The sequence below is a fragment of the Musca vetustissima genome, unplaced genomic scaffold (assembly GCF_032173495.1).
Source record: "Musca vetustissima isolate MV318-11 ecotype Yass unplaced genomic scaffold, APGP_CSIRO_Mvet_v1 utg16644, whole genome shotgun sequence".
NCBI classification, from domain to species: Eukaryota; Metazoa; Arthropoda; class Insecta; order Diptera; family Muscidae; genus Musca; species Musca vetustissima.
Genome location: NW_026883164.1, coordinates 4598 through 18394, shown reverse-complemented (window position 1 = coordinate 18394; position 13797 = coordinate 4598). Strand labels below are relative to the sequence as shown.

At 37.8% G+C, this 13797-nt stretch overlaps 2 protein-coding genes across 2 annotated transcripts; both read left to right on the top strand.

Moving 5' to 3' along the window:
- On the top strand, positions 1–3524 carry LOC133329959 (serine/arginine repetitive matrix protein 1). Its single transcript, XM_061538418.1, has 6 exons — positions 1–128; positions 274–1082; positions 1159–1250; positions 2450–2831; positions 2901–3311; positions 3379–3524. Exons 1-6 carry the CDS (start codon positions 32–34, stop codon positions 3517–3519), a joined length of 1932 nt encoding a protein of 643 aa, XP_061394402.1. The 5' UTR covers positions 1–31; the 3' UTR covers positions 3520–3524.
- Positions 3525–9129: 5605 nt separating this feature from the next.
- On the top strand, positions 9130–12722 carry LOC133329961 (argininosuccinate synthase). Its single transcript, XM_061538420.1, has 3 exons — positions 9130–9546; positions 9616–10098; positions 12364–12722. The coding sequence occupies exons 1-3, from the start codon at positions 9133–9135 to the stop codon at positions 12691–12693; spliced, it is 1227 nt and encodes a 408-aa protein (XP_061394404.1). The 5' UTR covers positions 9130–9132; the 3' UTR covers positions 12694–12722.
- The last annotated feature ends 1075 nt before the right edge of the window (positions 12723–13797 follow it).

Below are 13797 nucleotides of genomic sequence, written 5' to 3'. Positions count from 1 at the left end.
CTTTTCTAAAAGAAAAAAAGAAAACGGCGACATGTCGTCTAGTTCGCGTCGTCGTGGCGGCGGCGGTGCTATGGAAATGAATTCCAAATTACACATGGATCGTCAACCGACTGTAACCAGAATAAATGGTTTGTTTGTTTGCTGCTTTTGTTGCCTTACCCTTTCTTTATTTAACTATTTGTTAATAATTTTTTTATTTTCTGTTTATTTTCTTTTTGTTTTTCCATTTTCCTCATTTTTTGTAACTCCATTATACCCCATCACCATTTGCAGATCCCTCATTGCCGGCTGGAAAACGTCGTGAAATCGATAACGTCATGAAAAAGGCACGAGCCAACACCAACGACTATTGGGACAAAAAACTATTGGAAGTTGAGGAAAAGGATCCGAATCGTTGGCGTCATACAGGCTACAAGAAAATGTACATCCAAGGAGAAAGCAGTTCGGGTGAAAGTGATCGTGAGGGAGGAGGTGCTGGTGGCGGTGATAGAGGTGGTGCCGCCGGTAATGGTTATCGCGGTTATAACTCTTCATCCGGTGGTGGTGGCGGTCCACCACCCATAACCGGTCGTTATGGTCGTTCGCCACGTTCTCGGTCGCCGCGTTCACGCAGTCGTTCACGTTTGCGCAAAACCCCACCACAATCACCGCCAATGCGTCGCCGTTCACCTCCACCGCCGCGTGATATCGATCGTATAAATCGTAATCGTGTATCGTCGCCACCTTCGTCAATGGATGGCCGTGACCGGGGACGTCCTCGTTCACCACCATATCGTGGACCGCCGCGTTCACCCTCCGACATGGGTAGCGGTAGCCGTCGTCTTCCGCCAATCGGTGGTGGAGGTAGTGGTGGTCGTCCGCGTTCACCACCAGAACCTCCGATGCGTCGTCGGAATTCGCGTTCGCCCATTGATCGTGAACGGGATCGTCGTCGTGTTACACCGCCTAATATGAGCAGTGGTAGTCGTCGTCGTACACCACCACCGCCGGTTTTGGGTCGCAGTAGCGGTGCGGATATTCCCTCGAAGTCGAGAGGACAAATATTGCCACGTTCAAAGAGGCCACCATCACCACCACCTAGGGTAAGTTCTGAGGAATCGATCTCTTTTATTTAGAAATTGTTTTGAAATATGTTTTTCCTTTTTCACCTCTTTACAGTCGTCTTGTCGTTCGCGTACCAACAGCTCGGTTAGCAGTTGCTCTGATGATTCGTGTTCGGTTTGTTCACCCAGTCATCGTCATCGATCTCGGTGAGTTTTTTTTTTTCAAATAACAAAATGAATTTTCGAAACAAGAAGACCCCAAAGGCCTCTAATAGAAGAACCCAAAGTTCTCCTAATAGATTATCTCAAAGATCTCCTAATAGATGACCCCATAGGTCTAATAGAAGACCCCAATAAATCTGCAAGTCTTCTGATAGATGACTTTCAAGGTCTTCTAAAGTTTTCTGATAGAAATCTTAGAAGTTGTTCCTTTAAGAGATCCAAAATCATTCCTGCTGAAGATCTTCTTATGGAAGACCCTAAAGTTAATCTTAAAAAATACCGTAAAGTTCTTCCCACTGAAGATTCTCAAAAGTCTTCTTATAGAAAACCCTGAATATCTCCCAATCGAAGACCCTGAAAATCTGCCTACAGAAACCCTGAGTGTGTTTCTAAAAAATAACCTGAATGTCTTCGTATAGAAGACCCTGAAGGTCATTCTATATAAAGCCCTGAAGATCTCTATCGATGATCCCGAAGGTCCTTCTGTCGAAGATCCTGAAGGTATTCCTATAGGAGACCCTGAAGGTCTCTCTATAGAAGACCCTGAAAGCCTGAAGATCTTCCTATCGAAGATCATGAAGGTCATTCTATTGAAGATCCCGAAGATCCTTCTATCGGAGATCCTGAAGGTATTTCTATAGGAGACGCTGAATGTCTTCGTATAGAAGACTCTGAAGGTCATTCTATAAAAAGCCCTGAAAATCTTCCTATCGAACATCCCGAAGATCTTCCGATGGAAGTTCATGAAGGTCCTTCTATCGAAGATGCTGAAGGTATTTCTATAGGAGACCTTGAAGGTCTCTCTATAGAAGACTCTGATATTCTTAAGGAAGACCTTGAAGGTCTTCCTAAAGGATATATTGAAGGCCTTCCTAAAGAAGATCCTGAAGGTCTTCGTAAAGAAGACCCTGAAGGTTTTCCTAAAGAAGACCCTGAAGGTCGTCGTATAAAAGATCCTGAAGGTCTTCCTAAGGAAGATCCTGAAGATGTTCCTATAGTAGACCCTGAAGGCATTTCTATATAAGACCCTAAAGATATTCCTATAGAAGGCCTTGAGGGACTTCTTAAAGAATATCCTGAAGGTCTTCCTATAGAAAACCCTGAAGTTATTTTTATTGAATACCTTAATGATCTTCTATTGGACCCGATTAAAGTTAACAATTATTATTTTGTTTTATTTGCAGTTCAATTTCTATGCATCGTCCGCCCCGCGAACGTGGACCTCGTTCGCCACCACCAAAATCATCATCTCGTTCGCTGCAATATCATCGCGGTGCCGTACCGCCATCCTCTTCGTCCTCGACCTCCACAAGTGGCCGTGTAGCGGTGCGTCCCAGTTCACCACCACGTAGTTCCGATCTTGACAAATATCAACGGGAAATGAATGTGCGACGGATTAGTCGTCAGCGTAGTATTGATGGTCACGTTTCCGATGGACCTGTTAAGGTAAGGACTAGTCGTCATTCACCGCTTGAAGATCCGCGTTTGAAAAATCGTCCACCTGAGCCACCAGAGCCCACACCCGCCACAGTGGCTCCTGTCAAGAAGAAGAAAAAGGAAAAAGAGGTAAGTTGGAGAATTTCAATGCGGGTTAAATAACAGTTTTTAACCAGTATTTCTTTTTTTGATTTACAGTTACGCACACGCATCAAAATCGAGGGTGAAAAACGTAAAAAACACTCCTCATCCGAATCGGATGATTCCGGTGGTTCAGATTCCGATGAAACTCCGCTGCCCACATTTACCGCCACAACGCGTCTTACGTTATCGGAACGTTTCGGAAAAATGGCCCAATGGTCCATCGATCGCAGTAATATGGAAAATATGCGCATAACCAAGGATTCAGCGGGTGGCGCCCTGAAGGTTATGATCGAAGAAGGCCTTGAATCTCCGCCGCGTCGTTATTCGTATTCACCGGCACCGGTTGGTCATTTTCCCGAGGAATTGGCAACAACAGCACCGTCGGGTATGCTGTCGTGGGATGATGTACGTGTCCGCTATGATTATTATAAGTCGCGTGGCTATTTGAGAGATTTGGATTTGAAGGTAGGATGGGTGATGAATATTTGTTTAATGGGATTTGAATTTATTTTATTATTATTTTCTTTTGCAGGACTACATAAAATGGGAAGAATGGTGGTATAAATATCAGGAGTGGCTTAAACATGAACGTTACTATGAATATTGGGAACGTCAACAGCTTGCCCGCCAACGTAGACGTAAAAAGTTACCCATTACCCAGAGACTCAATTAAATAACAGAAATAAATAGGAACTTTGACTACTATTCGGTTTTAGTCTTGTAATCAATATCAAATGTTACTTTGACTCCTTCTACATTTGAAAACAAAAAGTATTCATGCCAGAGGCGATTTTATAACTACAATTAGTTTTTTGTAGTAAGCAGCCAAGCCAAACACCCTTTTAGATTTTATGTAAATTATCTTAACTTTTCGAATGTTGTTCGGCTGCCCTGCCCGGTGAAACAGAAGTTGTCGTCTCTTATGTTAATGCAATAATGGTTTGTAGACTCCTATCTAGACCCATTTACAAATTCACATATATACATACATTTCTGTGTACATTTTGAATGTATAATGAAACAAGAAAAGAACATTTATTTCTTCTTTTTGTAATTTTAGTCTTTAATTTAGTTTCTTTTCGATATATATTTCATCATCTAATACAAACTATCATGGAAAGGCTTATTTAATTTGGTTTTTCTTAATTATAATCTTGATGAAAAGAAGATTTATGAATAGTTTTAGGTAAATACACACACACATTTTTTTATAATATAAATAATAATTTTATTGTAAGAAAAGAACAAAAAAAAACCTTAAAAGAAAAAAATACATTTAATAAAAATGCAATTATTATGAACAAATAATATATACAGCTAGCTACACATGCAGATGTAATGGAAATCAAATCGTTTAAATCGATTTGATTTTCATTGGGATTGTGTAAATTTTATTTTTTATAATTCTAAACAAAAGTGAGGTGATTTATGGAAAATAAAATACCCAAAAGGCCTGCCTTATGGAAGATCCATAGCAGGATACGAATGTTAATATAAATGAACTATCAAAAGTATAACAGAATACCCTAATGTCTTCCAATAAAAAAGCTATAATTTCTCCTAATAGAAGACCCAAAAGCCATCTATTAGTAGACCCAGAAGCCTCAAAATTCTCCATAAGGTCACCTAATAGAAGACTACTTATAAAGAACTATCAAAAGTATAACAGAAGACCCTAAATGTTTTCCAATAGAAAACCTATAATTTCCCGTAATAGAAGACCCAAAAGTCTTCTAATAGTAGACCCAAAATTCTCCATAAGGCCTAATAGACTCATGACGACTTCTAATAGAATACCCATAAAATCTAATAGAAACCCAAGGTCTTCCAATAGAGACTTTTAATAGAAGATCCAAAATATCTACAAATAGAAGACCATATAGAGATCTGAAACATTACAGTTCAGTGTTCTTTATTGATTCGCACAGTGCAGATGTTGCAAATATTCGGATCGCCATGTAGTAGTTGTAATTGAAAAAAAAAATGTTGTTGCCTATACTAAGCTTTCCAAGCTAAACTTCAGACTTGTCACCAAAGCTTTAATTTACATGAATATTGCCAATTCCTTTTGCCTTTAAAGAGTTGCCAATCGTTACAGGGATACATATATATAAAGCTTTTCGAGACTATCTAAAAGCTTTAATGGCAGATGGTATCTTATGAACATCTTTTCATTGCGAGAATTGCTCATAGATGGCGCTAGGGGTATCCAGAATGTCTTAGAGAAAATTTGGCTTGGATTTAAAAAAAAATATATATTTTTTAAAGGCGTGGATTTTTATACCCACACGGTGGTACAGGCTATTATGTCTTTGTGTATATGTTTGTAACATGCCAAAGGAAACGAGATATACCCATGCATAGAATCACTTTTTGAGTCGATTTATGCATGTCCGTCAGTCTGTCCGTCTGTAGATGTTATTACAATTTACAGGTCGCATTTATGATCCGATTTGGATGAAATTTGACACAAGTCACTTAGTTAGCCCAAGGACGAACCCTATTGAAATTGAAGAAAATCGGTTCAGATTTAGATATAGCTACCATATATATTTTCGTCCGATTTTTATAAATTGTGCACCAAAGTGCCTATATATCTTTCGATTTGCCCAAAATTTGGCACGGTGTATTCAATTGAGTCTAGAATGACGTGTGTTAAGGTTCGTGAAAATCGGTCCAGATTTAGATATAGCTCCCATATATATTTTCGTCCGATTTTATGTAAATTGTGCACCAAAGTGCCTATATATCTTTCGATTTGCACGAATTTTGGCATAGCGTACTGATTAAAGTCTTGAATGATGAGTGTTAAGTTTCGCGAAAATCGGTTTAGATTTATATATAGCTCACATATATATTTCCGTCCGATTGGTGCACCAAAGTCCCTGTATATCTTTCGATTTGCACGAAATTTGGCATAGGGTACTGAATGAGGTCCAGAATGACGTGTGTTAAGTTTCGTGAAAATCGGTTCAGATTTAGATAACAGCTCCCATATATATATTCGTCCGATTAAAGGTAAATGGTGCACCAAAGTCCCTATATATCTTTCGATTTGCACGAAATTTGGCATAGCGGACTGCATTGAGTTTAGAATGATGTGTGGTAAGTTTCGTGAAAATGGGTTCAGATTTAGATATAGCTCCCATATATAGTTTCGTCCGATTTAAGTTAAATGGGACACCAATGTCCCTATAGATTTTTCGATTTGCAGGCAATTTGGCATAGAGTTCCGAATTAGTTCCAGAATGATGTATGCTAAGTTTCGTGAAAATCAGTCCAGATTTAGATATAGCTCCCATATATATATTTTCGTCCGATTTAATATAAACGTTACAACAAACACCCTATATAACTTTCGATTTCCAACAAATTTGCATAGCGTAATGAATTGAGTTTAGAATGAGGTGTGTTAAGTTTCGAGAATATCGGTAGTGATATAGATATAGGTCCCACATATATATCATCGTCCGATTTTAGGTAAATGGTGCACCAAACTCCAAATGTTTGTCCGATTGACACGAAATGTTGCACAACGTGACATATATATTTCTCACGGGTGTCTGATTAAGACTATATTTTTAACAGTGCGGCATACTGAGTAACGTGCATCAAGTTTGATATAAATCGATTTCCATAAATTTGTCCCATTGTACGGAAACGATTCTAAATCTGTCCGATTGAAATTAAATTTAGCATAGGTTGCAGAAAGGTGTATTTTCCTTCGAGGGAACATTGACATGGAATACAATATACATAAAGTGGTAAAGGGTACGATATAGTCGGCCCAGTCCGACTTTACTACTTTCCTTACTGTTTAAAAGATATTATTTAAGAGACCTCTAGGAGACCTGAAGAACCCATGCATTTTTTGAAAATATTTTTTAGAGACCCATATATGCCGTGGATTTTTTTAAAAAATACAGTTTTCAGGGTACAACTACCACGCTAAAATATTAATGCCAAATCTTTATTCCCATGTATCTTGTTCATTATCCTATTTGTAGGATTTTGTTGTTGTTCTTTTTTTTTGAGAAGGTGAAAGGCTGTGAAAATAGATTGAAAAAAACATTTCCACACGCATCACACAAACACATTCATCTTTTTCGGCGAATATGTTATCCCTAGCAACCAATAATACTACAACAATGGAAAATAATCTACCTCCCCCTATTTTATTTACATTCAATTCCGCGTCATGTTTTGTTTGCCAGGATATTGTGGGGAAGGAGCTTTTTTGAGGGTGAGTAGAAGGCAAAGAAAGAAAAACTGGTATAAAATTTCAATTTATATGCAACCAAACAATTTTTTTTTGGAAAATGACTTTCTTTTTTGCTGGCTGACTGTGTTCCCAGCTATGTCGGGGTTGAGCTTCGAGCGGGTTCCAATGGCGGCAATATTATTGTGATGTGTTATTTTAATTTACTCCCGATATGTTTACCAATAGCGTGACTAATATTTAGCTGATATGTGTACGTGTGCATATCATTGAATCCCTACCTAGCTGGCTCATCTTCTTCTTCCTGGTCGTCGTACCTTTTCGGTTTTTTTTTCCTTGGAATCCTATTATTTGTCAAGGTGTCATATTGTTGAAGAAAATTCGCCGACAGCTTCATATGCATATGATCGGAATATATCTGCATAATTTTTTCTTTGTAGGTGGTGGTTTTCTAATGAGCTCCGAATGATGTTTGGTGGAGGTGTGGGCGATTATAATGACGATGGTGGGAGATGGTAATTGGCAACGTGTCGAATTTGTTAATGATTTTTTTTTGCTTGCGGAATTCAATTAATATGCTAAAATCATCTATTATTTCGAAATTCATTGTAATTGTGGAATAATTTAGTAGGGGAGTTATATTTGTCGGGGGTGAGGGTGTGACATATTTTTATATTAACTTCAGCGGGAAATCAGGTGTCATATGGTCCTTGAGAAAATATTTTTAAAAAATCCACGCCTTGAACAGGTCCCTAAAAAAATATTTTTAAAAAATCCACGCCTTGAACAGGTCCCTAAAAAAATATTTTTAAAAAATCCACGCCTTGAACAGGTCCCTAAAAAAATATTTTTAAAAAATCCACGCCTTGAACAGGTCCCTAAAAAAATATTTTTAAAAAATCCACGCCTTGAACAGGTCCCTAAAAAATATTTTTAAAAAATCCACGCCTTGAACAGGTCCCTAAAAAAATATTTTTAAAAAATCCACGCCTTGAACAGGTCCCTAAAAAAATATTTTTAAAAAATCCACGCCTTGAACAGGTCCCTAAAAAATATTTTTAAAAAATCCACGCCTTGAACAGGTCCCTAAAAAATATTTTTAAAAAATCCACGCCTTGAACAGGTCCCTAAAAAATATTTTTAAAAAATCCACGCCTTGAACAGGTCCCTAAAAAATATTTTTAAAAAATCCACGCCTTGAACAGGTCCCTAAAAAAATATTTTTAAAAAATCCACGCCTTGAACAGGTCCCTAAAAAAATATTTTTAAAAAATCCACGCCTTGAACAGGTCCCTAAAAAAATATTTTTAAAAAATCCACGCCTTGAATAGGTCCCTAAAATTTTTTTTTAAAAAATCCACGCCTTGAATAGGTCCCTGAAAAAATATTTTTAAAACATCCACGCCTTGTATAGGTCCCTAAAAAAATATTTTTAAAAAATCCACGCCTTGAACAGGTCCCTAAAAAAATATTTTTAAAAAATCCACGCCTTGAACAGGTCCCTAAAAAAATATTTTTAAAAAATCCACGCCTTGAACAGGTCCCTAAAAAAATATTTTTAAAAAATCCACGCCTTGAACAGGTCCCTAAAAAAATATTTTTAAAAAATCCACGCCTTGAACAGGTCCCTAAAAAAATTTTTTTAAAAAATCCACGCCTTGAACAGGTCCCTAAAAAAATATTTTTAAAAAATCCACGCCTTGAACAGGTCCCTAAAAATATATTTTTAAAAAATCCACGCCTTGAACAGGTCCCTAAAAAAATATTTGTAGAATTTTTTTCGGAAAGTTTTCTTTTTTTATTTTTCTAATTTGAGAATAATCAACCTTAAACTTGAATCTGCAAAAAAATAAAAAATTAGAACAAACAAATATCTGTTCTTATCAGCAGCCAGCCGCAGGCAGATGCTGATAGAGATGCCTGATTTGCATTATCTCTTCGACAAAAAAAAAAATAATAATAAATATCTGTTTGTCCAAGTGTCTAGCTGGGAAATTTTAAAAACTAAATGAAATTAGTTTCATTTCGGAGCTTCATCGACTTAGACGCTTCTAAAATCTCTTCACAATGGCTGAGAAGGTAATTTTGGCCTATTCCGGTGGTCTGGATACATCGTGTATTTTGAAATGGCTTTTGGAGAAAGGCTACGAAGTGATTTGCCTTATGGCCGATGTCGGTCAAAAGGAAGATTTTGAGGCTGCCAAGCAGAAGGCCATGAATATCGGAGCCACCGATGTTGTGGTCAAGGATGTAAAGGAGGATTTTGTTCGCAACTACATTTGGCCGGCCATTCAAATGGGTCTTATCTATGAGGAACGTTATCTGTTGGGTACCTCATTGGCCCGTCCCTGTATCAGTGTGGCCTTGGTAGAGGCTGCCAAAAAATATCAGGCCAAATACATAGCACATGGTGCCACGGGTAAGGGTAATGATCAGGTGCGCTTTGAACTCTGTGCCTATGCTCTGATGCCGGAAATTAAGGTGAGCTAAAAACGTAACAAACCCCTTCGAATCAAAAATAACTGATAAGCTTATTTCATTCATTTACAGATCATTGCCCCCTGGCGGGATGATGAATTCTGTCGTCAATTCCAGGGACGTTTGGATCTCATTGAATATGCCAAATTACATAATATACCAGTGACGGCCAAGCCTGCCACCCCTTGGAGTACAGATGCCAACATTTTGCATATTAGCTACGAATCGGGTGTGTTGGAAGATCCCAATCATATTGCACCCGAATCGCTATATGAAATGACCAAAGACCCTTTGACTCAGGCACCCAAGGAATCGATGCGTCTTACCATAACTTTTGAAAAAGGTTTGCCGGTGATGTTGAACGATAAGCCCCAATCGCCATTGGAAATTTTGGAAATCTTAAATTATGTTGCGGGGTCATATGGTATTGGTCGCATCGATATTGTGGAGAATCGTTATGTCGGCTTGAAATCAAGAGGTGTCTATGAGACACCTGGTGGTACAGTGCTGTTCCAGGCTCATCAAGATTTGGAGGTGTTCTGTTTGGATAGAGAGGTGAGTGAGATAATATTTTTTTTTAAATCCACGTCTTTAAAGGGTCTCTAAAAATATTTTTATAAAAGCCCTCAAGAGGTCCCTAAAAATATTTTTTAAAAAATCCATGCCTTCAAAGGGTCCCCAAAAATATTTTTTTAAAAAATCCATGCCTTAAAATGATCTTTAAACCAGTAAGGAAAGTAGTAAAGTCGGACTGCGCCGACTATATGATTTTGGTACACCATCTACCTTAAATCGGACGAAAATATATATGGGAGCTATATCTGAATCTGAACCGATTTTCAGGAAACTTACTACTCGTCATTCTAGCCTCAATTCAGTACGCTATGCCAAATTTCGTGCAAATCGAAGGGTACAAAGGGACTTTGGTGCACCATATACCTAAAATCGGACGAAAATATATATGGGAGCTAAATCTGAATCTGAACCGATTTTTACGAAACTAACTACTCATCATTTTAGCCTCAATTCAGTACGCTATGCCAAATTTCGTGCAAATCGAAAGATATATAGGGACTTTGGTGCACCATTTACCTTAAATCGGACGAAAATATATATGGGAGCTATATCTAAATCTGAACCGATTTTCAGGAAACTTAACACACATCATTCTAGACCTAATTCATTACGCTGTACCAAATTTCGTGCAAATCGAAAGATATATAGGGACGTTGGTACACCATTTACCTTAAATCGGACGAAAATGTATATGGTAGATATATCTAAATCTGAACCGATATTCGGGAAACTTAACACACATCATTCTACACCTAATGCATTTCGATAGACCAAATTTCGTGGAAATCGAAATATATATAGGGACTTTGGTACAATATTTACAATAAATCGGACGAAACTATATATGGGAGCTATATCTAAATCTGAACCGATTTTCTCGAAACTTTGCACACATCATTCTGGACCTAATTCAGTACTCTATGCCAAATTTCGTACAAATCGAAAGATATATAGGGACTTTGGTACACCATTTACCTTAAATCGGGCGAAAATATATATGGGAGCTATATCTAAATCTGAACTGATTTTTCCCATTTTCAATAGGGTTCGTCCTTGGGCCAATTAAGTGACCTGTGCCAAATTTCATCCAAATCGGATGCATTAATGCATTTCGATATGGCAAATTTCGTGGAAATCGAAAGATATATAGGGACGTTGATACACCTTTTACCTTAAATCGGACAAAAATATATATGGGAGCTATATCTAAATCTGAACCAATTTTCACGAAACTTGGCACACATCATTCTGGACCTAATTCAGTACTCTGTGCCAAATTTCGTGCAAATCGAATGATATATAGGGACTTTGGTGCACCATTTACCTTAAATCGAACGAAACTATATATGGGAGCTATACTTAAATCTGAACCGATTTTTCCCATTTTCAATAGGGTTCGTCCTTGGGCCAATTAAGTGACCTGTGCCAAATTTCATCCAAATCGGATCATAAATGCGACCTGTACTTTGTTAACAAAAATACATGGACGGGCGGACAGACGGACATGCATAAATCGACTCAGAAAGTGATTCTATGCATATTCTCAAAAGGAACCATGGGTATATCTCGAAATTTTTTGCCTGTTACAAACATATGCACAAAGACATAATACCCTGTACCACACTATGGTGAAGGGTATAAATATGACCAAAACCTCCAAAATACTGAACATTAGGAGGTACCGTTATATGGGGTGTACCAGAAAAAGTGGATCGATATTTATAATTTTTACTGGAGATATTTGGTACCCAATAAGAACCCAATGTAGAACATATCAACGAATTCTGTTATAAAACGCGCTCAAGAACCCCAAAATACCGAAAATTGGGGGGTACCCTTATATGGGAGCTATGCCTAAACGTGGACCGATATAACCCATCTTCGAACTTGACCTGCCTGCAGACAAAAGACAACCCTTTGCTAAATTTCGGAACCCTATCTCAATTCCTTTAGAAAATAGCGTGATTACAACTAGATCGTCTTAGAATTTTACCTCATCAAGAATATATATATATATATACTTTATAGGGCCGGAAATGAATATTTCGATGGTGGTACTATGGTGGAGGGTATAAAAATTCACAAGTTTGAAGAGACCCAAAAGAAATATTTTTAAAAAATTCTCACCTTTTTTTTAGATCCAGACTTTTTTTATTCACGAAGTTCCGAATTATTTATATATTCCATCTTATAGATATCCCCATTAATTTATTTTTCTCACTCTCTCATCTTTTCCTTTCCCAGGTTTTGCGCTGCAAACAATATTTACGCGATCGCATGACCGATTATGTTTACAATGGCTTCTGGTTTAGTCCCGAAGCCAATTATGCCCGCCAGTGCCTGGAATTGTCACAGGCCAATGTTAATGGCCAAGTGACAATGGAATTGAGACCGGGTTATTGTATAGCTGTCGCCCGTAAAGCCACCAGCAATGCATTGTACAATCAGGAGCTGGTGTCAATGGATGTCCATGGTGGTTATGTGCCACGTGATGCTTCCGGTTTTATAGCTATCAATTCGGTGCGCCTTAGAGAACATGTACGAGCATTTGGAGCATATGAAGTTAAAAAGTAATAAAGATGGCAAAAAAGCAAAAAAAACAAAAACAACAAAAGAAAAAAAATTGAAAAACATTGAAAAAATTGAAAAATTGCCAACTATTGTTAACTTGCAGTTTTAAAAGTTTTTTTGTTGGTTGGTTGGCTTGTTACGCTCGGGGCCAAAGTAAGTATGCTTTTGCAACACAATTTCTAGTTTGTGTGCAGCAGAAGGAAGGCCAGGCGAGAGGTAGGGGGGTTGGTGTGTGCAACCGGATGTATGATGATGTTAGTTGGTTGGTTTCTTTCTCGTCATTCTTGGTTGTTCGGATTTTTTATTGACCATAGCAAAAATTCATTGGAAAATTTTATTGGTTGGCCATTTCGAGAATCAATAAATTCTGGTGGCAGGGTGGAGTGTGGGGGTTAAGTTTGACTTTCCCAAGATTTTTTTGTTGTCCGCTTGGTGGTCAATATTTTGTGTATATATTCAGCAATCGTCACGTAATCAATCAAATACTTGATTGGTGTACGAAAATCATTACTTTCCTCGAGAACTCGAACCAAGTTACTAGTTGACTGTATTGTAAGGAGGAGGGGAAGCAGGAGCAGTAGTAAAAAGGGGGGAGGAGGTTAATTTCCCAACTTTTTTTTGTTCTTGCTGCTTGTTGATGGCCCGGTCTTTTATTATATGGCGTTGATGTGTGTGGTAAAAAACTTTTAACGCCTTCTTTGACGTGGCGCCCAACAAAAAATTGCTTTGTCAGTACCTTTTAATCGAAGCCAAAAAAGTGCGGAAAAAATGAACACACACACACACTCAAAACGATGAAAGTCAAATTGATAAAGTCGTATAGAATGGAGACCATGTAGCTATCATATGTTTTGGATTTTTTGTTGTTGTTGTTGCTGCTGTCAAACACTAATGAAACAAAAGCCTGTCAAATTTGTCAGTCAGTCAGCCAGTCAGTTGGCAAAGTTAATAGCTCTCCCTCGTTTTAGCTCGCCTTGCTCAATCAGGCAATTGTTAGACTAACTAATGGGAGATTTGAAATGGAAAAAAGAGGAGAAAAAAACCTGATCAAAGAAATAGATTTTACATAAAGAAAACATGATTGCAGGGTGGATTTAAAAAACACGA

What these genes read in the sequence shown, in the direction of transcription:
- LOC133329961 (XM_061538420.1), top strand. Translation starts at nt 9,133, where the DNA reads ATGGCTGAGAAGGTAATTTTGGCCTATTCCGGTGGTCTGGATACATCG. An exon ending in CTCTGATGCCGGAAATTAAG is followed by an intron (nt 9,547 to 9,615) that starts GTGAGCTAAAAA and finishes ATTCATTTACAG; the next exon opens with ATCATTGCCCCCTGGCGGGA. An exon ending in TGTTCTGTTTGGATAGAGAG is followed by an intron (nt 10,099 to 12,363) that starts GTGAGTGAGATA and finishes TTCCTTTCCCAG; the next exon opens with GTTTTGCGCTGCAAACAATA.
- LOC133329959 (XM_061538418.1), top strand. Translation starts at nt 32, where the DNA reads ATGTCGTCTAGTTCGCGTCGTCGTGGCGGCGGCGGTGCTATGGAAATG. An exon ending in CACCATCACCACCACCTAGG is followed by an intron (nt 1,083 to 1,158) that starts GTAAGTTCTGAG and finishes ACCTCTTTACAG; the next exon opens with TCGTCTTGTCGTTCGCGTAC. An exon ending in AGAAGAAAAAGGAAAAAGAG is followed by an intron (nt 2,832 to 2,900) that starts GTAAGTTGGAGA and finishes TTTGATTTACAG; the next exon opens with TTACGCACACGCATCAAAAT.